Raw genomic sequence first — 25,445 nt, 5'->3', positions numbered from 1 at the left:
ACTTCATTCTCATGACTTCAATCTGCTTTCAGTGAAAGCATTATGTGCTGGCAAGAGATGGCTTCAGAGCCTTACAAGGGCTTTGGCAAAAACAAAGGAGGATCCCAGTCATGGATCCTTCCATCTTTTTACATCCTGAGTCCCATGCATAGATTCTGTTTGCTAACTGCTGTTGGATACCCATACAGTGCAGACAAGATCAACATTGCACGCTATCGAGATTCAGGGGATTGATCAAAGTGAGGAGATAAGAATCACAAAGGCCGATTTTATGACTCTGTTACTGATACGATGACAGAGCAGGGACTAATCTAGATACTAGCATAATTGATAATAACCTTGGAGCTTCTCAGAACTGTTCAATGACCCAAGAATCTGGGGAATGCTGGTACATGGCAAAATTCTTGTCATGCTCCTAACACAATCTCTACCTCAGGCTGCAAGAAGAGGTATTAGGTCAGTTAAATTGCATTGATGGGTCAATGCTGAGTAAAAGGATTACTTCAGATGCAAATGTTGGGTGTCTGAGTTCTTGCCTCCTAGTGTTCCCCAGATCCTGGAATACAACATCACTAAATGAAGAAAAAAAAACATATATATCTGTTGGATAACTCAGCAGCTGGGAGACAATCCAAATTCACTAGGCAAATTTGCTTATATGAGCTAGGAACCTGCATGTCACGCCTCAGCCTGGAATCAATCATATTTCAGTAGCTATGGTAAAATATGCAAACAGTGACTTCCAGCTGAGACAAGTTCAGCACAGCTTGGCCAACGGGGTGGAGACTCCATTTTTGACTCACCTAATAGAGTTACTGCCTAAGGACCATGAGGGTCTCCGTGCAATATGCACATGAGCCATGAAGTCCAGCCAATGCTGGGAGAAGGGGTGGGGAGGATTCTGTTCATGTTTTTGGACGCCAGCTGGATGGGAAGAGTGAGATTCTGCTTCTGAGCTTGTCTCAGCTGGAAGGAACTCATTGCAGACATAATTCATCTAGACTGTCCTCTGCAGCTTTCTGTATAAATCTCATCCCAAGGCATTTTGGAGCAGTACATAATGTATCATGACAACACTGCTGAAATCCAATGATTTCTATCAGTACTGAGGGTAGACAGATCCTCAGGTAGCGTCAAACAGCAGCACTCCACAGACTCCCAGAAAACTAGGCCTCAGGTCCTTAAAGGCATTTAGCAGCCAGTCTGTCTCTAACGATACCTACACCATTTTAACTGCATCGAGAAAACTGTTCCTTCTCCCTACCAGCCTCATACCTGTGCATTTATGCTGCGAGTTAAACACTGATGGCAACTCCATAGCTAATTATTGGAGTTTGGGCACAGTCTTCAAAGACGAATTAGATGAATATTGTCTTCCTCTTATCTATCTCTGCCCAAGTTAGTCACACAACTCTGACTCTTTGCCCCATGTATACACATTCTGTTGACCATTTTACATACTCTTTGCGGATCCTGTCTTTTAATGCCAACTCTTTCATAGCATGAGAATGCTAGTTGCCAAACATTTTAGGAGAATGCAAAAGAGAGCAGAGGCATAATGCTTAAAAATATTGATGCTAATGGTCTTTGTCTTTTTACACCTGATGCAAGTGCAGCCCTTACACCCTCCTCAAGCCTGGGAAGTGGAGAAAATGACCATCTCACAGAGGCTGTGTCCTAAAGAGAAGGATATCTAGGTCCTTCCCTAGCAAGGGGAAATAGAGCGCCTCATTTTCATGTATGAAAATGTAGAGTATTGGACATTAGTATAAATCGTGAGCTCTCTGACAAATTATAATTTGTTGTCGCATACACCAACGCTTCTCAAATGATCATCTGCAGTTCAGGTAGGATCCGTCTTGCCTAATGTTAGTCACTCAAAATTTTAGTCACAGAGATCTAGTCTCACATAATCATCCAGTTGATTGAAAGAAAGGCACTAGGAAGAAGCAAGGCAATCCACTGAATACAAGTTAATATAACATGGATGATAAAAATCCCACTTGTAGAATACTATTTTGTGATTAACACTGTGAAGAAACATAGGCCCGATCACAACAAATGTTTGAAGTCAAAAGAAATTATGAGTTCACACACTTTGTTATATCTGACAGACAAGGTCATGCATTGGTAATTTCATCACTTTATATCTAAAAAAGTGAACGACCAAGTCCTCATGGTGAGTAAAAAGATTAGTGTCCACACAGCCAGATCATTTATTCCAGCTTTTAAGTAATCTCTTCTATATCTTAGTGTATCTTGAAAAGCACCACTGAAGTTAGTGGAGGTATAGGGATTTGCAGTACATAAGCCTGCACTGAACTTCGTTTAAGAAAGTTCTAATTTACCCTGGTTCCTCGTGCTGTCTTCCTAAAATGGAGATCTTGGTGGAAGTTCTCCATCGTTTTACCTGGAATTATATTATATAAGTCTAATGATGCTGCTTCCATCATTTACAAAATACTCCTCTATACTGCCACATTTTCTGGAAACTCGACAAGTTGCTTTACCTGTTAGTAATCCATGCTGAGCAGATCCCTGCTTTCCCCTGATACTTGATTGATATTGAACTGTTATCATATCCTTATTTAACCCAGATTAGTATTTATTAATCTTTGCTCAACAGCATCAGTCCTTTCAGCCCTCTGGCTCTTTGAACACCCTCCAGTTTGTCAAGATCTTCTGGGGATGAGCATGGGTTGAAATACAGTAGTCCAGGTGCACTTTCATGGAGCCGTAACACCACATCAATTCAATTCAAGGGCTCAGTGCATTGGATCGTGTGGGTTCTTTCCCATCACCTTGCATTTCACATTTGGGCTTATGGATGCATGCCTGTGCATAGTCAATCTATTCACTCGTATCTATGTGAAGTTGTGCATGTTGACATGGCAACACTTTTCATAAATGTGGAGGCAGGGGCTCTACCTCCCTCTGTTTACTCACCAAGGTGACGAGAAGTGAGGTACTGGCACACAATGAATGAGATCAAGTAATTGACAAGTTTCTGCCTGCCAGTGGGGCTGCTCCAACTGTCCATGTGAGTGCCTGCGCCGGCTACAGGGGGGAGATATATGTTTACATTTCTTCCTTTCACCTCAAAATTAGATTGAGTTGAGGTCATATATGCCAGGAGGCATTGCGCTTCTGCTGATGGCTGGTGACCTGTCAAGCTACAGCAGCTAGGTTGCATTCAGTCATCTGGTGATGCATCTTTTTTTGTTATTGTAAGTGAAATTAAATGGTTTCATTAGTTCTGTTGTCTTCAGTTTAGCTTATGTAGCAGTAAAATCAAGATTACTCTATGTGACACAGAGTAACTTTTCCTTCTAGGTAAGACTAATGAGATCTTAATTTTATTCTTCTACAGTAATTAGACACAGTTCTCAAGCAGTAATACTGAATGACTGTTCAAAGTGAAAAGACATTTAAGGCAATTTAGAATTGGTGACTGGATAAGATTACCAGTTCCTGCAAACTGTGATACTCTTTCGTCACCATGCATCCGCTGGCAAAGTAGACCTCCCCTTCCCTGAACATAAGCTAAATTTGATCCAGAAGAACAAAACCAAAACACAGGAGGACAGTTTATTCTTCTTTTCTTCCATATTTGGTTCCACTGACTCCTGCCAGGATGTTCTCTAACAGGCAAGGATGTCATGTCCTGCCTCTGAACTACCGTCTTTATTGCAGCAAAAATGTGCATTACTTCACATACCTTAGATAATACTGTTTTACATAGTGCCACCTTTTCCTGCAAAATATGCATTCCAAAACCATCCTACTAACAGTTACTTTTTCTGGACAAAATATATTGGCTTGCAGGAAACAATATTTCTTCCCTTAGTTTATCATATATTGAACTCTCAGAAAGGGATTCAATTGCTTAGGCCTATGTCATATGAGATTCTTTATAGTACCCTCCTGGCTCCAACCTACAGTTGTCTCCCAAAAGTCCAATATCTGCTAGGCTCCTTTGTGTGTCTTGGATGCTGTGAGGTGTTAGAAGGGCACTAAATGTCTGTGTAGATGTTGACATGTTCTAGAGTATATCCTACTTGCTCTTCTGGTACAATTCTAAGGGCATGACTTCCTCATAGGTCCTATGGTATATACTACATGTAGATACCTCAGATAACAGAGATCATCCCAAAAGGCAAGAGTCCTTTGAGTATCAGAGATACCTACACAAACCTCACAGATATGATATGAAACTTACAGGAGACCTGTTCTCTTCTGAAGCAGCAGCCAAACGATCTCAAAAACTCCAGACACCAATGTTTACTTAATGGTATCAGACTTAGTGAGGATTATTAATGCTTATTTCCAAAATTCCCTAAATTCAGCATAGGATTAAGGCTCTCCTATTTTCCTTACTCAGATGGTACACAATACCAAGATTATGGAAAGGGCTATCTGCGTTAAAGGAAGGCAATTTGCAGCACTGTATAAGCCCTTGAAAGATATTGATTAAAAAGAAAAGTTTGGTCAGTTCATTATTTGTATGACTCTCATTCTCTCTGTCCACCTCTAGCTGACTCAGGTACTCAGCTACCTTGGAATTTGACCAATTCTCCTATTATTATGGCTTGAGTGAAGATAGGATTTGCTGCATGATGCAGAGATTCTCCAGTTCTCTGAGTCCTCATATAGAACATGTATACAGATCACTAATGATTTACCTACGTGAGATGTCATTGCATAACACTCCAGATGGTAAATACATTGAGTGCTATCTATTCCTCACTAACTCTGAATACAGATAGTCAATATTATGTGTACTTGAATAATCTCTCTTAAGAATGTCTTTGTGAAAAGTAATTCTTTGAAAGGGGATAAGCCACTTGACACTTAGGACCCAATTCATTTGCTATAACATTTTGGAGATATTCTTCTGGGATAAACAGATATGGCACAGGAGCCTGGGGAGACCGAGGACTTTTTGGAGAGGTAGGTGGAAACGACTCAGATGGAAACAGATCCTTATGTGCCTGCAACAAAATTGATCTCTCCGTGCGTGCTGAGAGGTGGGATTCATTTGTCCAGCTGATGATATCTGGAATGTGGAGGCTTACATCCAAGCAAGTCATCTAGATTTCCTTTCCAGCAATGAAAGGAAATAGGTCCGTCTAGGGCACAGTTCACATGTTTCTCTAAAAAAAAATCTTTAGGATGGGACAAATGTCTCCCTAGAAGCATCCATTTCTCCTTTTTTTCCTTTTTTTTTTTTTTTGACTATGAAGGAGCTCAAAGTAGATGTCTCTTGAAGATGTCTCGACATGGATATCCTAGAGTACCTCCTGAAAGAGGTAGCACACAGACATCATTGCATGAAAAATTCAAATCTCCGCTTAGGGTTCAATCTCATGGTCAAGTTAGTGAAGCCTAAATTGCCATGCGCTAGTTGACCCACAGCAATCCTACATATGTGGATTCCTAGCCTACAGCAAAAGCTAGTGAATGTGATTTAAATTAACCCTTTTTTATTGTGGGTAAGCAAAGTCTAATTACCTCACTTGCTGCAGGCTAAGAGTGAGCACACAGACAGTTACCAAGGGTCAGCTGATGTGTGGTAACTTGTTACACCGCAGAAACTTGATCATGAGTTTAATTTGCTATAACTTCCATGCACAGGCAAATTCTTAGTCTTGGGTTCTAATTTCTACTAAAACCTCAGGCAGTACAGAAATGGCTAAAAGTTGGATTAAGGAGAGGGAGCAGTCACACAGATATCCTTCTCTTCTCAGAGATACTACAACATGGTGGACATCAGGCCATATTTACCTGCTGAATACTTCTGAAAACTTCTATTTTGCACCAATATAAGTAATTAAAATTAGCAACAATCAAAAATCTTCTCCAGATTGAAACATTAACAGATACTCTGTGAGAAATAGCTAACAAATCTAACTGTTAAAATCTGGAAGATCCACATATTTATTTTCTAGACAGTCCTAAAAGGTTACCATCTTTCTTAGCGGCAAAGATGTCCAAATAGATGTAAGGAAAAATTTCACCAGGGAACTAGCTCCTTATCAAGTTTTGGTTGCTTTCAAATGCAACAAAACATCAGTCAGCTAACGCTAAAGTTTCCCAGGATGGGACACAGTTCACAGACTGAGATATATACATGTAGATGTCTACATACAAAAGACTTGTCTAAATTTTATAATGCAAATCAGCTGCCTAAACGTAGGTGTCTAGTGCCATTCCAGGTCCCCTTGGGTATCCCAGACGGTTACTGTTCCAGAAAGGTGTAGATCTCTTGTAAAGTCTCATATCACATCTGCCAGACTTGTGGCGATGCCTTGAATATCTCATGGCATCCCAAATGACTCTCGATGCATGCATATGGGAAAGATTAATCAAGGCTAATATGCCTTAGTCTGTGAGCTGAAGCCTTATCCAGTTCCCTGTAATATGGGATTTTGTATATAGAGCATACGTTCCTTCTAAAGAGCACAATACACATTTTTGTGCCAAATAGGTTTTCTTTTTTTTTTTTTTTTCAGAAAAATGGCTGTTTTTCATGTATACACAAATGACATAGCTAATAACTCTAATTCTGGCTTTACCAAACCCATTGCATACAAAGCATTTTGCAAGTGCACCTTGTCTATCCAAGACTGCAGGGATTTCCAGTCACCTCTGGGACCAAACTCTCCAGTATCCATAAGTAAACCTTGGAAATGCTAGACCTACTTTATGCTAATGGGTTGAGCTGGCTACCATCATCCCTTCCTCGGAATTACTGAAAAATAGGTAAATATTTCAACTATGGAAAAAGGAGGTCCATTTCATTTAAATTTTGCAAAGCTGAATTTTTAAATTTACTTAGAAATGCAAATATTATCACTTTTGTGATGACAACAAGAATTGGACAATCCATATTAAAAAAAAAAAAAAAAAAAAAGGTTATGGTTCCATAGATGTTAGAGGAGCCCAGGTCCATACTCTGCAAAGTCATGCTAGTTGTAACAACACCTCTCATTTGCTCAGGATGTTCTGAGGAAATCTCCCAGTTTCCAGGTTGCCTCATCTGAATGTGCAGCCACAAAAGCCTAATGAAATGCCAAGGTTTATGCTTATGAAATCAGTCTGGAGACAGAGACTAGGGAGGTTTGAAGCAAAGAAGGAACCTTCCAGAGATTCATAGCTCACTTAAAAACTTCCCTGGAGTCAGGATTGCTGTAGTGTTAGCACAATTGGACTTTGAAAAGACGTGTACATACTGGAAAACTTCTCAAGCCATAATGCTTTGCAAGCAACTTCCGTTGCTTCCTCAGCCACAATGACCTCATATTTCATCTCTTCACTGTAATACTGTTGCAGTGATATTGTCAGTTGCGGTCCCCATCCTCTAGGCTATAAAGCCATGCCAATTCACACCATTTCAGCTTTAAACAGGTTCTCAAGGCTGCAGAACATCACAGGATTTGCCAAAACCTCTACATTCACCAAAACTAAGATCTCCTGCATTCTTATGCTAGAAGCCAATGCTGAAACCAAAGCTGTGTCCTACAGTGGAGTTCATCTCATCTCTCTCTAGTCACATAAAAGTTATTCATATAGTTAAAGCTATGATGACAGAGGTCCCTCTGTCATAACTACAGAGAGAACAGCACCTCAGGTCTGCTAGTCATTTTGTCCTAAAACAGGTAGGCTGAAATGGCTTTTGGAGAAGTTTGTTCCTACAAATGGAGCCTACCTGACAGTCATAAACTAGACGTTTAATTTTTAGGTGGCAAAGGTTTAACATGATAAATCCTACACCTCTTGTGAGACACAAAAAATTCAACAGAGTTCAGAGAGGATTAAAAAAATCCCTGTTCAGCTTGGTTAGCACTCAGTGGTGGCAACTCAGACCAATAATTGATCAAAACATTGTCAAAATTTTACTAGGCCATTTGCCAGTTACAAACCACCATGAACTTCTGAAGGATGCAGTGATGAACATTCCTTCTCTTCCACTAAAACAATCTGTCTGCCTGCATGCAACCTGGAGCGTGCAGGACTTTACACTCTGGGCTGGTAACAAAGAGAGGAAACACTGGACCTCATATGAGTATCACTAGACTGACCAGAACTAGCTGCTCCAGGAAACAGTGCAAGTATGCTGCAAAAGACATATGTGGAACATTATTCCATTGCACGTGTCTCATTTTGGTCTCCAATAGCTAGGAATTGCCTTAAGCCTTAATCAATAAATAAATAAATAAGAAAGGTTTTAGTTTGCTCCCCAAATACTTATTCCCGTTAATTAAGACAGTCCTGAATATTTTCAGTCTCCCTGTAAATACTCTCTTGAAATAAATCTCTTGACAAATTCTCTTGAATCTTGTTAAGTTCTTGGCCTGAAAAGCATCCAGTTGTTCAACCCCAAGCTAAAGCTTGTTGACTGTTTCTACCTCAAGACAAATACAAAACTCAGATGCTTTGGGAAAAGAGGTCATTTTCCTTTCTTTCTGAGGACTATTTGGCATTTGGAGTAGATCTGTCTTCCCACTCAGTTTTAATTTTTTAATGGTAGGTGTTTTCTTTTCATGAAATAACGCTGCAGAGCAGTATCAGTGTCAAGTTCTGTACATGCCTGAATTGGAAAAGCTGTGTCATTTGCACCAGAGAAGATCTGGGTGTTTTACTTCTTGTCTCATAGCAACAGGCTCAGAGAAGGTCAAGGATCTGATAGACATGTAAGGCCTCTGGAAGAAGTTACTGATCTGCTACTCCTCAAAAAGGGATAAAAACATTCCAGACATCAATTAGCATCATGTCAATGACATCTGTTGGATGCTCATACTCTTGGTCATACTTTAGCTATCTAAAAGCTAAGTGTCTAGGCTGTTTCTGGAGTAGATGGAGAAAGAGAAAAAACTCCAGACAGTGACTCATCATATCCACCAAAGATACTTATCTCAGGAAGGATGAATTGCCTATGGATGATACCCAGCTGTTTCTAGAGGGAGGTAAGATGATTATCCTAGATATTTAAGCATTATATTGCTAAAATTAAGTCAGATAAATTCCATCTACAAAGATTTGTAGGGGAGAAATTAAGGATACAATACTTGGTATGCTTGGACAGAGACAATTTCCTCACATTTTCTGAGGAAGACCTGTTTTCAAACAGAGGCGTCCCATGTTGGTGGAATGCTACCTCACGGATGAGTTAAGTCTTCCCAATTTAACTTGCAAGGAGATGCCCAAACCAGATAGCATGCGTCAGCCTACCTTTGGGATCATGAGAAATGGTCCCACCCCAAAAGCAAGTGCTTTTGGACTGGAATGTTCAATCCAGTTCCTGGAATGCTTTAAAGATGTTTTTTCCTCATTCAGTTGCTAGGGCCAATGCACAGCTACACTCATACTGCTCCCAGACACAGTTGTCTATCTTGGTAACCTTGGGAGACTCTTGGACCAAGTGTGTCAAGTTGCAAAATCAAGAGCTTCTCTTTGAAACTGCTGTAACTCTTTGTGGCCATTTCCCAGACCTATGGGATGTGCGCGAAAGAGCACTGGGCACTGGCTGATCTCAAGGCAACCCACAAGTACTGCTCATCTCACAACCAGACCTTCTTTTCTCCCCATGGTTAAATATTGTTCCATATGACTAATTTTGTATCTCCACATGTTTAGACCTCTTTAAGGCTTAGAGGCTGGCTGTGAGAAACAGGGTTATTAATATTATGTCAGTTCCCAGAAGGTCTCTAACTATGAGGCAGGCAAAACTTGTCAATAGACTATGTGCCCATGCTGGCTAAAGCTAGCTGCAAGGCTCTCAGAATGAGCCATTCTCTGAAAAAAAAAATGGTGCAGTTGACTCAAACCTGGCAAATCATTTTTGGCAAGCTGAAACTGCATTAAAATAATTATAATTGGAAATGTAGAAATGGAAGATTTGGGGCATTTCTAAAGCAGAAGTGTTTAATCTTACTTTTCTTCCCGGATGGATACTCCAGGGTATTGAGGTTAGAGGCACAAACCCAAGTTACTGCGAGTTAAACCAGGGTGTGAGCCATGTGAACACCCATGTGAACATTCTTACCCCCTGGTATATATGAACCATCCTGCAGTTATTGCAGGGTAAGAGCATTCACACGGGCAGTTACCACAGAAAAACTGGCATCTTATTAGTTCACACCCTAACTTACCTCGTGGTAATTTGTTCATGTGCCCATCCCCTCAGGTACCATTCCCAAAGTGAAGTTAGAGGACGCAATGTCCCCTTTATATTCATAGTCAGCAGCTTAGTGGTTTAGGGCGCTCATCCACTGTATGGGAAAATGAGCTTCATAAGTTTCCTCTGCTTGACTTGAAGCAGGGTTTTGAACCTAAGTTTCTTAAATATCAGTAGCACACCCTAGCCAACAGATTATTCTGTTCCACAGAACTACCAAATCAATTATCCACATTGATTGAGTCTTTGCCAACACCAGGGACTCAGCCAGAAACTGTGGAGCTCAGAGCAGAAGCGCTCGACTTAGCTCTCAACCTGGATGCAGATCAGGATAGAGGGCATATGGATGGATTTTGCAAATGCTGAAGCCCATTAGGATATACACAAAAGTTCTGCAATGCTGCCTTTGCATGCCCCAAAATCCCATCTCACTCCTAGCCAAGTTTTGCTACATGTTGTCAGATATATACAAGCCTTAACTGGGTTCCCTCTCTCTCCTGCAACGGGATGAGATGGGACTGCAAGATATATGTGTAATTTACATACATTATTACTGTATGTCCCTGATAGCATGTATAATAACGTTCTATGTATCAACCCAACACGAGAAAGACTTTCCCTGCTCTCAGGCTTGATCTCAAACTGTGTGATCCAGCTTGGTGCCTGTGTGCGCAAAATGAACAGAATGGCCCAGATATTTAGGGATAAACTCAAGGCTAAGTAACACCTCCCTGGCCCCAAATCAGAGTATGAAGCAACTTGCAGGATCAAGACCTAAAGGAACTCAGAGTCTAAGACACGAGACAAAGAAATTGCTCCAAAGTCTGTTAGAGTTAAAAGGTTGGAAGATTTCAGTCTGTCTTTGGATTAGAAGCCAAGGCTAAGGAGCAGGGTGGATGTGTTAGTTATCATATATGCATACACATATGTACATAAACATACACATATAGATTATACATGTATGCATTTGTTTTCCAGAGTAATAGATATTTATTCTCCCCAAAGAATCCTCAAAGCAGTTAGCTGGACTTTTCTACAAGGCGTCGCTGTGAGCTGCTACTGTTCCACCAAAAATGTGGGTGCACATCTGCAACTGTCTTGCTCCTGTGCTCATATAACATGAACTGGCCTGTTGCCTCTTGGTGAGCCTCACTCTATCATCTCATGACCCTCTACCAAAATGCTGGGAAAACCAAGCGGGCATCTCCCACATGAGAGACACACATGGTATGTTTTGTCCAGGTGTGGGACATAAGCTGTGTTTGAAAAGAGCTTTCCAAAAAGTGGAATTTTCTACCCTCCTTAAGCCTTAAGGTTCATGCACTTCATCTGATCCTCAGTTCTGCAATGCAATATGTCTATCACAAGATCCATGGTATGTCCCACTCTTATCCTCCTTCCTCTCACATATTGCATGTCCCAGTGCTTGGAGTCTCACGCACTAAAATGCACTGAGTCGAAAGATTGTCAGAAGTCCTACACAAAAGCCTTGTCTTCAAGTCCTGTCCTGATGTCCTTCCTCCAGTTTCTGCAACTGCCCTTTTCCTCACAAAAGAAACCCAAGAGAGACAATAACATGGGCGTGCTGGAGACACATGAAGAGACCCAGGGAGAGACACAGGAAATGGGGAGAATTAAATGCAAAAGAAGGAAAGCAGCAGAAGATGAAGATGAAGGGAAAAAGAGAACACGGAACAAGGAATTGTTTTGTGGGTCATGAAAGCAGTGAGCACTGGCTTCCCCTTCACCTTCCTGAATGGATTCTCTGATGCCCAGAGCACACTGCGTGCACATGCGTGTGCATGCACACACACACATGCATGCACACTCGCACTGCAGCCTTTCCCTCTGCAAGGGCACCAGGAACATCTCCCCTCCACTTTGTTGCCCTCAAGCTTTTGTAAGGCTTGTGGGTATCAAGCATCCCTGAGATCCTCTGCCAAACGTTTGCTCACTTGGCCAACGGGTTCAAACATCACTAGAGGGACAAACAGCCGTCGGGATTGCCTAAGCCTTGGTTCCTGCAGACGCCTGTCTGTAAGAGATAGAGCAGAGGAACAGCATGTCTGAGAGCCCCACTCCCTCCCTGCCTCCACCTAGCAAACCCTTGGGTGCTCTCCTGCCTAATCCCCACCATGCGCATGCCCTGGAGGACATCAGTCCCTCAGTACGAGCTCTCTTCCCACAACTCCACATCTGCATTTTAAACACACTTTGGGAGAGAGCCTGGATTTCACAAGGATGGGGTCCAACACTGACTGGAAATTACACCTTGAGGGTCTCCATCTAATACTCATCTATCAGTGCGTTAATATTAATAATAACGTCCAAGTGAGTGTGGTTGTGCCTAAGGCTAAGTTCATGCCTATCTTAGCACCTAGATGGTTTTAATAGCAAAAGGCTGTGTATAGACCTGAAATTTAGGCAGTTTATAAAATCTTTCCTGACCTCTTTAAGGTAGAATAAATTTAAGATAAGCCAAATGCTGTGGAATTCACAGTAACAGCTATAGTCTAGGAATTTAAGAACTAGACAGCACAAATGTGTGAAGAAATTTTTACAGATATTTTTGTAATAACAAAGTCAGTGGAACCCAAGATTGGCTTAAAAGGCAAGTGATATTTCTCTCTGTCTTTTTTGTTTCTAGAAAAAAAATGAAGCTACCCTATTTGCCTTCCATCATCTCAAAAAAAAAGAAAAAAAAAAGAAAAGAAGATTATGTGTTTAAGCTCTTACTCACAAACATAATACTCATTTATTTATTTAAAAAGAGAAAAGATATGGAAAAAATTAAAGCTACTTTCTAATCACCAGCTACCAACAGAAAACAATAAGGGGACTTTCATTATGGTTATTTCAAAATTGTGATTGGCCTTGAAGGTGGAGTTTGTCACTGTATCTCTGCTTTTCAGTTCCTTACTATTTCCAAATATTAATCCAAATGACTATATTTTAATGAATAACATCTCTCCAAGAACTCTTTTATTGAATGAGCCTTTGTTTTCTAGACAAGCACCATAGCAAAATGAAATGGATGGACTTTGCCCATGGAGTCCCACAGCTCTGCTCAAGACTAGCCAAAGGATTTGAGCTTGATGGAGTTTGAGCATTTGAGCTAGCCTTAGAAGTCAGGCATCTAACTAGCCATCTAAGTTCTCCCAATCATCAACACAGGATGATCAGTTCCTATGGAGAGAGAGTCATTTCATCCTAAGATTGACATCAAAGATAAGTCTGGTGAATCATGGTGAGGAAGTGTCAGTCTTCGTTCATTGACTAGAAAGGGCACTTAGATGACTAGCTCAGATGAGATGTCCAGCTCGGAGATGGACTATGATGAATCCTGCCCAGCACGACTGCAATGCGTAGACACTATGTACATCTCTTCAGTGGAATGAACGAATGAAAACTCATCACTCACACTCTCTGTTCTACTGACTCATGAGTGTCCAGGTGCCCTGACCAATATCCTCACCCCTAGTGTTTTTAGAAACTGTGAGTCAAAGGTAGCTCCAGCACAGGCTTTTCTACTATACCACAGACTTTGCTAGTGACCTCATGCTCTGTATTGAAATGGTATGTGAGCAGCCCACTTGTGCCGGAGACTGCAGTGGACTCCCTCCTGGTTTTCCAGCTGTCTGATTCCCATCTGTGCAGATCAGCAAGGTACCTTTCAGCTTTACTGGCCATCTGTACTTAAATTCTTCATGGTATTTAGTGTAATTATAGCCCCTATGTGGTGCAAGTCATTTTTATTTTTAATCTCAGTTTTATAGATCAGAAATCAAGGCACAGAAAGGAAGCTCTGATAAAGGTCATCTGAATACTGGAGGATGGAGAAGGGTTACGAGCTAGGCGTCCCATATCCTAAGCATATGCTTTAGCCACAGGGCTATCTTTTTTCCCTGGGTTTTATTAAGGAGCTTGCAATTCATTGAGTAGTTAAGATCTTGCATATTATCTTACCCTTGTTAAAAATGGACAAGATTAGGCTCTTCCATGCAAGGATTCATACAAGAGCTTTATTTTTTGAGCCCATATGTAGGTCAGTAGTTCTCAAATTATTCTGGTTGAGTATCGCTATCAGAGGCAATACTACCACCACCACCAGTACCGATGGCAGATACCACAATTCGTGAAAATAATTACTACCATTACCACTGGAAAATCTTCTGGCCAACTTTACAGCTAAGTTATAGTCTTATTAGAGCTGTAATAAAGCTGTGCTGACAACACACTGCCTCGCATTACAACTGAGCTTCACCCTTTCCTTCAGGAGGGGACTAAGGCCACACATTGCATCAGCAGGGCTCAGTGTCTCTTTCTATCACAGACTTCCCACATGCCTGTGGGCAAGTTGCACCTAAGTTTTCAGTGGGCACTGAATTAACATTTTCCTGTCTGATTCTCAATCTTCTGCTAATGTCTCTTATCTATCCTCTTTCAACTCAGTTGCTTGCCACATCTGTCTGGCCTGTATACTCTTGCAGGCAAAAACTTGATTCCCCTGTGCCCTCTGTCTACTGTTCTTAGTGGCTTTTAGGTTTTTAAATTATCCCACTCATATCCATGACCTGTCCTGTTAGAAAAGGACCATGATCTAATGTAAATTCCTTTCATCTTTAGTTGCTATTATTGTTAGCAATGACTCGGTGCTAAGTACCTTGTATCCCCATTACTTCTTCATAACTGTGATTTAGGTATATTTAATCCAGCCTGGGGAACATGAGGATGGATGAGATGACCTCTGGGTCAAGTGATTTAATGATAGCAGAAGTTGTCATGCCTATTATTGCAAACTCACAGTGGGATTCACTTCAGCTAACCTAAGATGCCTAATAGTCAGACAGATAAATCTGCCCCCCTTATGCTCTCTTGAGGGCATGTGAAGAGAATTAAGCACTTCAATAAATACAACAAAGCCAATCCACTTTCTTTCCCATTCAGAATGAGCTAAGGGTATTTTAGTTCTACTGTCAAGGGGCAGTTCAGTGAAACCAATTAATTGATCAGATTGCAGCAATTCACTCAATGAATGAGTCTGAGACATAAGTGAGAGTTGTAAGTCTAAATATCGTTGCACTTTTTTTCTACATCTCCCCTTTAACACTTAGCTTCTTATGTTGTCTAAGCACGTCCACCAACAAATTTTTCCAGATGGTAACTAAACGATGCCTCTGCTAACTTTGCATCAAAACTTCTTCTCCACAGTTACTTCTCCACAGATTCATGCTCTTTGTGAATAAGAGCATATCAAGGCCTTCAAAAAACATCAGCACACTCTTTGTACAAGACTGTTGCTGTGAATGGGCTAAGCTGGATGGAGCCTTCCACTCAAACTCTCCTCAGAAAGCAAGATCCCTTACTCCTGGAAGAAAACAGACTATATCAACACAAGACATTCAATTAGGAAGTATCAATTGCTTCCTAATAAACTTAGCCCAAATTCTCAGTATCTGTCCATTTTCAGAACAGCCACTCTTCAGTGACTGTTCCCCAGAGCCTCCAGAATGTCTCTCCACTGACATCCAAAAGCAAACCCAAAACAAGTGTCACCAACCCTTTGGTAAGCAGAATCAGGTGAGTTAACCAGCCTACTTGGTAAGGAGAATCGTTTCATGACAAATGCATTGGGTATGTTCTTTTCATGGAAGACCATGCGAAAAGCCATAAGGAATCCCTTTGACCACTCTGCTGGGATAGGGGACTTTTGCTCACTTTATACAAATGTGGAGTACAACACTAAGAATCTGCCTGACAGATTTTTAAACATAATTCAGTACCTAAAGATGTAGAGCAATTCCCACTGCTATTTTCAAAAGGATCTTCCAATAGACCTTCCTATTGTAGTATTCTACAAGTCTAGGTGGATCATTAAATTCCTAAACGCATCTTGCTTTAGGATCTTTATTTGAAGTGAGGACAGGTTCATCTCTTTAAATGAAGATATCTTTATCTGGCCTCATTATACAGGATCCTATTGCAGGCAATGATGAGAAAACTGGCATAACTGTGGTATGTTTCATCTCATTCAAAAGTAAATATCTAATATATATCAGTTGAGCTGCATCCTTTTTCTGTCCAATAACGCTAAAGGAAACATAGATTAGAAACTGCTAAAATGAAGAGATAATTATTCCTCTGGAAAGGACAAGATCTCCCAAATCCCAGCATTAGCCAGATCTTTTTCTGCCTTTATGAAACACTGGTGCCCTAGTTAACTCTACAAACTTTATCTGATGCCCAGATTTTACCAGTTTTCAGCTAGCTTTGAAGAGGGCCTTACCAGTCCAGCAAGAGCTTAGCCCCATTTCCTCTAAGTTAACTGTAATCTTGGGACAAAAATAGAAATGTTCCCTTAAGTGTGTCCCTCAGGCTGCAAGGGTTTAAGAGTTGCTTTCCGTCACACTGCCCAACAATGTCTAGCAACGGGCGCTATTGTTGTTATTCTGGGGACAGAAGGACAAACTGAATGGTAGGCTTGGCAGCTGTTCAAGGAGTGTTATTCCTGCCTTCCCACCCCTCAGTATGTATCTTTATTAGACAAGGTGCACCCTTTGGGAAGCAAGAGAAACTCCTGTTCTGCTCAGTGCTGTGTGGCTTCATTTACACAATCTCCTTACTATGGGGAAACAAGAAAGATGTTTTATAAAGTTTGGACGTGATGCCTTATGGCTTGGGTCAATGATTGGTGGATGCAGTTGTAGTATGTTGAGACACAACAAACTACAGGCTGGTATGGATTTGCTGAGAGGTGGTCTGGAGGCCTTAGCTACCTTTTGGATACCAACCTGGATGGCATGAGTGTCCTGCAACAGAACAGTATCGTTTGTACCACAGTTGCACCCATTCCAGTATGCGAATGAGCATTGGGCATTCAAGAGCTCTTTAAAATACAGAAGAAAACAGAACAAAATTCTATGACTTGATTTGAACCACGTGAACTCATGCCAGATGATGGAAAATAGAAATTAAATTCATATTTTAACAATTAGGAATTAGGTGCCAAAGCAAATTTTCAAAGGGAAATCCCTGTCCTGGGAATACTATGACTAAACCTGGATGCCTATGGTGGTGGCATATCCATCTGAGCTAGATTCCTCAGCTCCTTCATTGTCGCAGAGAGTTTAACCAACTGAGCTCAGTCAAAAGAGTGAAGGGCCATATTTCACCTAAATATAGACATCTAAAATAGTACACATAAATGTACTGTGCATACTGTACTGTATGAAAGTGTCCATTTCTCCCCACTGACTACAAATGCAAAGCCTTGGATGGAGACACCTAAACATGCTAGGTAAAATGAATTCCATCACGAGGTTTCACCTAGTTGCCTGCAGATAGGCATCTAGAGCCACAAGGATGCTATGGGATTTTCTTGATTGGCTTCCAGAAGCCTCTCCTGAAAAGAAAATGTCATCAGTGGATCTTGCACTATATCTGCTAGCCCCATGAGGACAACTAGGATGCCAGCAGGCATATTAAATGGAAGTAGACACCTATGCGTGGGCACCTGACTGGAAACCTGGGTGTCTTCCTTTTGAGACTAGATGCCTTTCTGGAAGACGTGGTTAAACCAAACATCAGGAGGTATGGGGATGAGGAGAGCTTCCATAATCTGTGGTAGACTCAAGGCCAAGCCTGTGAAGGTGTGAGGGTCACCCATGCTTTGAGTTTGAGATAGCCTTGGGGCATTTTCCAAGCATTCAATGCAAACCTCCTCCAACACACCTAGAGACTATGGAGACTTCCTCCACAGAAAGGGAAATGGCTCTGCTACGCCTTGCAAAACACAGGTTTGGGAAAGCGAGGGGAACAAGCTCACACGCTATGGCGTGACCTTGTTAGTGTAGTCTAAGAGAGAGCAAAGATGCAATAGGATTAAAGCATCTCACTCTAATTTGGTGTGGGAGGGGAAATAAGTATTTTGGAGAAGAGTAACAGCATTCTTGCTAAGGATTACCACTCTACCAATATAAAGCATCATTGACTATTATTTACACCAGGACAGAATCTGTGAGGAGGAGACCAAAGGCGCCTTGAGCTCCTTTGATGGCACAAGCTCTACAAATGCAAAATGCTTTCTGGGTATCAGAAACACCCAAGCGGGTAGGGGACTTTGAATATGCAGGTGACAAGGAAAAGAGACAAATGACGTCTTTGTGATGCATAATGCTCTCCCCTGGTTTAAAGGCTGCTTTTAAAAGCAGTGCCCTATGTTAGGAGTTCAAAACAAGGTAGTTAATGTATCGGTTCTTCCCCCTTCTTTGCTTTTTTGTTTTTTTGTTTTTTTTTTGAAAACATTAGTAAAATTTGAAGTAAACTGATGATCAGCTGATATTTTACATGCTTTGCTAAGTTTATATCAGAACTTGCCACTTGATGAAAAAGGCATGAAAAGGATGAAAGGATGGGATGAAAAAGAAACAAAAAATGCATTACAAATGACCCAGAATATATGAAAAATATTTTGCATAGACAGTATCAAGAGTGTTTTTCTGCAAGACCAACCTTGGACCTGACCTAGCAACATCCTGGAAGGTATGAATGTCACAGGAGGGTTCTTACCCTTACAGACTTTCGAGAGTATTCATCTCCCTTCAGTATTTAGACCCTCTGAACTACATTAGTTCTCATGAACCTCACTGAGTGCCTATTTTAGGCCTAAAGGTCCTTCTCCCTCTATGCAGCAAGGATCTCCAGATCTTCATGATCTTCATCTCCCTCTTTCAGCCTGCACTCTTTGGCCCTGTGGGGTTTCATTTGGGATCCCAAAAAAGGACATGAGACCAGCCCTACTCCAGAAAGGGAGTTTTGACCTCAACTTTGGTGGGAGTAGGACCAGCCCGCCCCTGCTTGCAGGAGGCCCTGGGCATGAGTCTATGGACTCAACATGTTAAATGCACTGTGTAAAACTCAGCTGTCCAAACAGAGAGACAGTGACTCAGAGCCTGGAGGAGTCCCCCTGTGACACACTTGTGCAATGTTTGTTAAGTGCTGTCATTATGCCCAATAAAGTCCTTTGAAATGCGGCCGGGTCATTTGAATCATGCACTCGAGGAATATGAGTGCGGGTACCTTTCATGGGGCAACATTAGGCTGAACAAGGTGGGAGCGGGCGTATTGACACATACTCATTCCGGTTGTCTGGGAATTGTCCCACGAGAAGCAAGGATGCGAGGGGAAAGGGAATGCCCTAGGTCTGGGATGGAGAGAACAACAAGTCTGGCTTGTTCCTCCTGGTGCCCTTGGGAGGGGAGACAGCAACTCCTGGCTTTCTCTTATCTGGGAGGGTGACAAGTGTGTCACTCGCAGCAAAAATCAAGGGTCCTCCAGCTTGACCCTTTAGAGGGAGTTGCCAAAATGGCTTTTACAGCAAAAGAGAAGCAGGATTGTGACCATTTCCCCATGCCAATGCTGCAGTAAACCTAGCTGTAGAGATGAGCCTCTGTGAAAGATGATGGTGCGCAAGTAAAATGGCTCATCTAGAAGACACAGTAGTTCAGAGAAGAGGACCCACCTATTTCATTAACATCATCTGCCCCTGAAGCAGTCACTTCTTTACTGCAGCACTGTATGTTGCACTAGTGCTTGGGAAATCAAGCTGGGGCATGGAACTGATGTTGAAAGGTCTTTAAAAACCAGGAGAAACTGCCTGCCTCTCCACTGTGAATCTGACATCCAAGTCTCTGGATGATGCACCCAGCCATGGCTCATTGCAAAGCCCTGGACAGGACCTTTGGATTCTTCTCTCTCTGACTACTTAGCTATAAAATGGGAATAAAAAAATAATCCTCTTCCTCCCTGGGCACATATGAGAGCTCAAGACATGTTAGCAAGACATCCAGCTTGAAAAACTGAACACTTAGAGGTGTGTGAGCATTTACAAGGGGCATGTTTTGCTATCTATCTGAAATGGGTTTCCTTGGGTGGAAAATAGTTCATTTCTTAAAATCTTAGTTAGAAAATGCTTGCTTTGTGCCTTTGCTCAGTGCTCTGAATACCACATTGCTGGTTTTAAGATTAGTTCATCTTATGAAGACATCTTAAAACAGTTTGCCAGCTAAAATCTATGTCCAGGTTCTCCTCACATTTGAAAGAAGGGTTGTGCTCTTTCTAATGCCTTGGAAAATTGTCAAGACCAGCCGTGGCAAAGGCTTCTCATGCAGCCTCCGTCAAGTCCCTTGATCTTCATAGGAAGGTCATAGCTGGACTACACTAGGAGCAATCCAAGGGCCATCAGGGCCTTCTTCTCTAATCTCACTAGGAGAGATGGAGATGGGATTTCCTTTAACCCTGTCCATTTCTCCCTGAGCACCATGGCTCTTTGCCATCACTGCCACCCACAGCAAATGAATGCCACTGCCTCCGACACATCAAAATGCATATTTTTGAGCTCTGGAGATTGCATTGGGAGCTCTGATGCCAATGCGCGTGGTTCACGCTGTCCCTTGGGTGACCTTCCACTGCTCTGCCTCCCTCGTGGCTAACAAGGGATGATCATCTCTCACTTAACACACTCGCTCTCTGCCAAACCTAAGCGGATTTTTTTTTTTTTCCCAGCGAGGAGCTTGCCAAGATTTAGCTCGGTCCTCGTGGGTTCGCAACAGAGAAGCATTGCGTTTCTCACGAGGTCAAGAGCTCAACATGGTGTGAACGGGAGGCGTCCTGGAGGTCAGAACCCTGGGGACATCCCCACTGGAGCACGATCCAGGTGCTTCGGCTGACACGGGATACATGAAGGCATTGCACTAGCGGTACCCGGAACGATGCCACAGGCTTCTTTCTCTTTCTTTTGACACAATTGCCTTCCACTCTCACTCCTATGTATCCACATTCCCCAGACCACAAGGAATAATGATGGGAAGAGCTATTGGACCACACTGCCCAGTCCTCAGGGGTTGTGAGTGCCTACAGCAGGACATGGAATTCTTTGCCCAATGTGCTCTTCCATGGGTGATTCCCATGGAGTCTCCATGACCAAGCCTGAAGGATAAAACAATAGAAAAGCTAAAATATTCCTAAATATTCCTTAAACACATCCCTCATGTCCACTTTCCAAATGCCATCTTGGTGCCTCTGCTTGCACTCCTTCATTTCTGTGGCTATCTAACTAATATTAAAAAAACGAAAAAGCAACAATAACACGAGCAAAAAAGCACACCTTTTTGCTGCTGGTCTTCAGCTTGAAGCTCTGGGTGTGCAGCAGCTTACGGCTGCTACCAATGGCTCCTTTAGGTCAAGCAGCACCAGCAGCGCCGGAGAAGGTCCCATGGGGTTATTAAACCCCCATAAATCACAGCAAACTCATCACCTTGCTCCCAGTGGCTACTGGTGCGCTCTTCTTTTCTTATTTTAAAATAACTATTTTTAAAGCCTGATGTGTCCCTTGCTATAAATACACGGCCTAGGGATTTCTTTCTTTGAAGAAGTTTGTAAGAACCATTTTCCTCCCTGTTACTGCTGCTCAGTAAAAGCATCTGAACCCATTGCAAGAGCAGAGCTGCCCCGTGGCAACTTTTCCCCTTTTCTGTCCCGAACTTCTTCCTACACATCCAGCTACACATCCGTGCCCATGCTGAGGCCACTGGACGCTGCAGTAGGAATGCGAGTCCCTATTTTAAGCAGGTGTCCCTATGCTCTCGTGGGAACAGCAACTGAAATAGCTAGCTCAAACAAGAAAAAAGCTCCATTTAGAGGCCGACAGAATTACAATATCCAATGTGTGTCTGCCTGCCCCTTTCCCCAAATGCACCAGCTATGTTTCCCCTATTTCTCACTTATTGGAGAAAAAAATAAGCAAACCTTAACTTTTTCCAGCCCCTGCTTTCTCTGGGTGATCAAACTGTTTGGTAGCTGAAAGCAATGCGAGTATCTGTAGCTCTGCATGCATTAGGATGGACTTACATTTTAATTAGAAACTATTATTTGGGAATGAGCGGGGGCAGTGGGACTGACACAGTTTGGGGAAGGTTAATTACAGCTTTTCTGCTCTGAGTGGCCAAATCACTGCCAGAAAAACTAATGGGGAGAGGTTTAAACAGAGATGGTTGAAATGATATGTTTGCCACTTAATATAAAGCCAGTCTAGAATAAAGTCAGGCGATCAAATAGCTAACTCAGCTTGCATGCAGCCTCTCCTTGCGGAGCACGGTCTTGACTAAGCGGAAAAGAAAAAGCACTTGGGATTGTCGGATTTTGTGACGTGTGCCCGGCAGGACACCCAGCCTGGTGGCCACCGGGGCTATGGGACCTGCATCCCTGTCCCAGGTTTCTCTTGCCATGGTGGGCAAGGGGGTTATATTCTTGCCGGGGGATAAATAAAGAGGGAAAGGGGTGTATGATGGGTGGATTTAGGCTGCTCATGGAGAAGCAGCCGGTGTCTCCCCCACCTCCGCCAAAACCTCCTTTGCATTTCCATGGCCTAAGGGGGGGCTCGTGCTGTTTGCAAGAGAAATCTCTAACCCCAGCCCAAGGCTGGGGAAAAGACAAGGGGGAAAAGCAAAAGTCACCCTTGCAGTGTCCCCTATTCCACTCACACCTGATGGCCGGTGTGGGTGGCAGAGCTCCTACCACCACTTGGGACCTCTTTCCCTGCCTTTCCCCCTCCTCTCCCTGCCTTTCCCTGCCCCAGAGCGGGATGAGGGGGCTTCGGGTGCCGTCCGGCTCTCGGCTGCGGATGGCCGGGCTTCTCGTCCGCCTGTCTGCCGGACCGGTGACAAGGGGATATTTATGTCGGCATCGGTGGAATGCGTTTCCTTCTGCCACCAGGAATGCAAGCGGAGTTTCTAATTATAAGTTAGATGGGGGCTGTGAATAAAAGATTGCTTTTTAATGACTCCCCGTCCAGGTGCTCTCTCTGCCTGCCTTCCCAAGAACACATTTGCATTTTATTACCTTTCTCCCGTCCCGGCGCATTCCCTCGCTTGCAGACATACCTGGCATAGCTGAGGAGCCTGCCTTCAACACCCTCACCTCCGCGCCGCCACTGCCGCGCGCGGGGACCCGCGGCGCCCCCCAAAAACCCACCGCCCGCGCCGCTCTCCCGAGCCGCGACGCCGCCGACCCCCGATGCACCTTTTTGCCTACGAGGACGATGACGATGATTAGCAATATCGGGGTGGTTATTATTAACACGTTTTTTAAGGAGGGGGTTAGGGTGGCTGCGGGGGGCTGCGGCGGGGACCCCCGCGGAGCGGGAGCCTCCTCGCTGCAGCGCGGGCTCCCCACAGCCCAATTACCTCCCCGCGGTAATTACGGCGGGTCTTGCAGTTACATGCCTTGCCCGGCACCATTTGCTTTGCCTTTTTTTTTTTTTTTTTTTTTTTTTTTTGTGGGGGAGAGAGCGAAAAGGCTCTTAAAGGTGCAGCGCGGAGAGGAGCTTTTTGCGCCGGCAAAAAGCGCGCAGAGAGGAGCGCAGCGCGGGGCCCCCCCTGCCCTCCGCGGCCGCTCCGCTCCCCGCCCTGCCTTTACATAACGCGCCCGCCTCGCTCCCTCTCAGCCCCTTCCTAATTTCCCCCTTAATTTCCCTCTTTTATGTATCTTTTTTTTTAATGTATATATTTTAAAATAACAGTCCGCAGCGCGAAAGAAATAATCGCCATAATAACAATAATAAATAATAATAAAAATGTTTTCGTCCTTCTCCGCACCCCCCCTTGCGCCGCGGCCGCCGCCACCCCGCTTCCTTCCACCTGACTAGCTCGAAATCACCTTGAAATGCTCATGTCAACTTGTATCATTATCTCTTTAATTCAGGCAGCGCCTTTTGTTCTTCGCAGGAGAGGATCAAAGCGCCTTTTTTTTTTTTTTTTAAGAAAACCAAAATAAATAAATAAATAACTTTCCGATTGCGCTCCCTCGGTTCGCTCGCTCTCCCTCTCCCTTCTACAGTAGGAGAAGGAGAGCGCAGGTATAACCCAGTCAAAATAAACAAAGCGAATGCATAAATAAAAGAGGTGAAATGCAGGTTCTAAGAACTTGCTGGCGCTGGAACAATCCCACCTCTTTAGCTGAGTGGCAACGAAAGGAGAATTTCAAGTCATCTCTTAAACGCAGAGGGTTGCAGAGAAAACAGAGGAGGGGAAAAAAATAAATGAAAATGAGAGGAAAAAAAAAAAAAAACGAAGAAGAATAAAACTTACCACCAGATTGGGTAACTTGACAGAGCCTGACTCAACCCACAAAGAAACAGGAAATATCCAAAAGAGGCCATTGATGAAAAGTTGTCTTTCCTTTTTTTTTTTTTTTTTTAACCAGAGTTGCCAAAAACCTTCCTTTCTTCTGAGGCAGGATGATTATTTTAATAATAATAATAATAACAATAATTTAAAAGAAGAAAAGGAAAAAAAAAAAAACAGTCAAATGAAGTGAACTCAAGCCGACCAGGTAAATCCTCTCTTGCTTCCTCTACTACTCTCAAGGAAAAAAAAAATCTCAGAGAGGTAAAAAACTCTTCTCTCAGCCAAGACACTGAAGGCAAATATTAAAAAAAAAAAAAAAAAAAAAAAGTTTGAAGTAGCTCTCTTAAAAAGGACCCAATCAGCACTTATTGCCAAAGGGAGAATTCTGATGCTTTGGCTTGTTCTGTCAATCAGGAGCGCGAAGTCAGGAATGAGCTAATTGCGAGGAGATAGTGTTTTAATACTCATTAGGGGGCACGTTGGCCCACAAGCCAAGGGATAAAATGTAGTTTTAAAAAGGGGAAGGAAGATTTAGGGGGTTTAAATAGACAGGGGGGACCCCTGTGGATTTGGGTAGCTATAACAACCTGCCCGGATTTCACTCCCTGGGTCGAAGCTACTAAAATGCAAAAAAAAAAAAAAAAAAAAAAGTGTGATTTTTTTTCTGTAATTATTATTTTGTCGACCCGCTCCTTTTTGCTGCTCCGTCTTCTCCTAAAATCCCCTTCTCCTGGAGGCGGTGGCGGGGATGCATTCGAACTAACTTTCAGAAACTTTCTGTTGAGTCCTTTTTTTTTTTTTTTTTCCCTTTCTCTTCCTTTCCTCTTTTTTTTTTTTTCATTAAAAAACGGAGGATTTACACACACACACCCGCGTGCACAGCCGGCCACGCACACCCCTTCCCCACCAGCCGGATACCCGAGCGCTCCAGTGAAGACATCTGCAAAGAAATCAGCCTCTTCCAGGCAAATTGCAAGGAGGCTCGTCCAGCTCATCCCAATTTGCAGGAGTCACAGCCCCGGCGCTGGCGACCGCGCTGCTGCCAACGACTTCATCCACCAGATCCACCCCACGGGGCACCAGTA

At 42.9% G+C, this 25,445-nt stretch overlaps 1 protein-coding gene across 1 annotated transcript in view; it reads right to left on the bottom strand.

The window, feature by feature from the left end:
- The window catches only part of WNT3A (Wnt family member 3A), an 80,752-nt gene extending 56,046 nt beyond the window's left edge, over positions 1-24,706 (bottom strand). The window contains exon 1 of the mRNA XM_088535040.1: positions 24,322-24,706. Within this exon, the coding sequence (XP_088391166.1) occupies positions 24,322-24,392 (71 nt within the window). The 5' untranslated portion in view covers positions 24,393-24,706. The remainder of the gene's footprint in view (positions 1-24,321) is intronic.
- Positions 24,707-25,445: the final 739 nt, after the last annotated feature.

This window comes from Tinamus guttatus, unplaced genomic scaffold (assembly GCF_059628265.1).
Source record: "Tinamus guttatus ecotype Peru unplaced genomic scaffold, ASM5962826v1 Tinamus_guttatus_pri_ptg000605l, whole genome shotgun sequence".
Taxonomy (NCBI): Eukaryota; Metazoa; Chordata; class Aves; order Tinamiformes; family Tinamidae; genus Tinamus; species Tinamus guttatus.
This window is presented reverse-complemented; position numbering and strand designations above follow the sequence as displayed.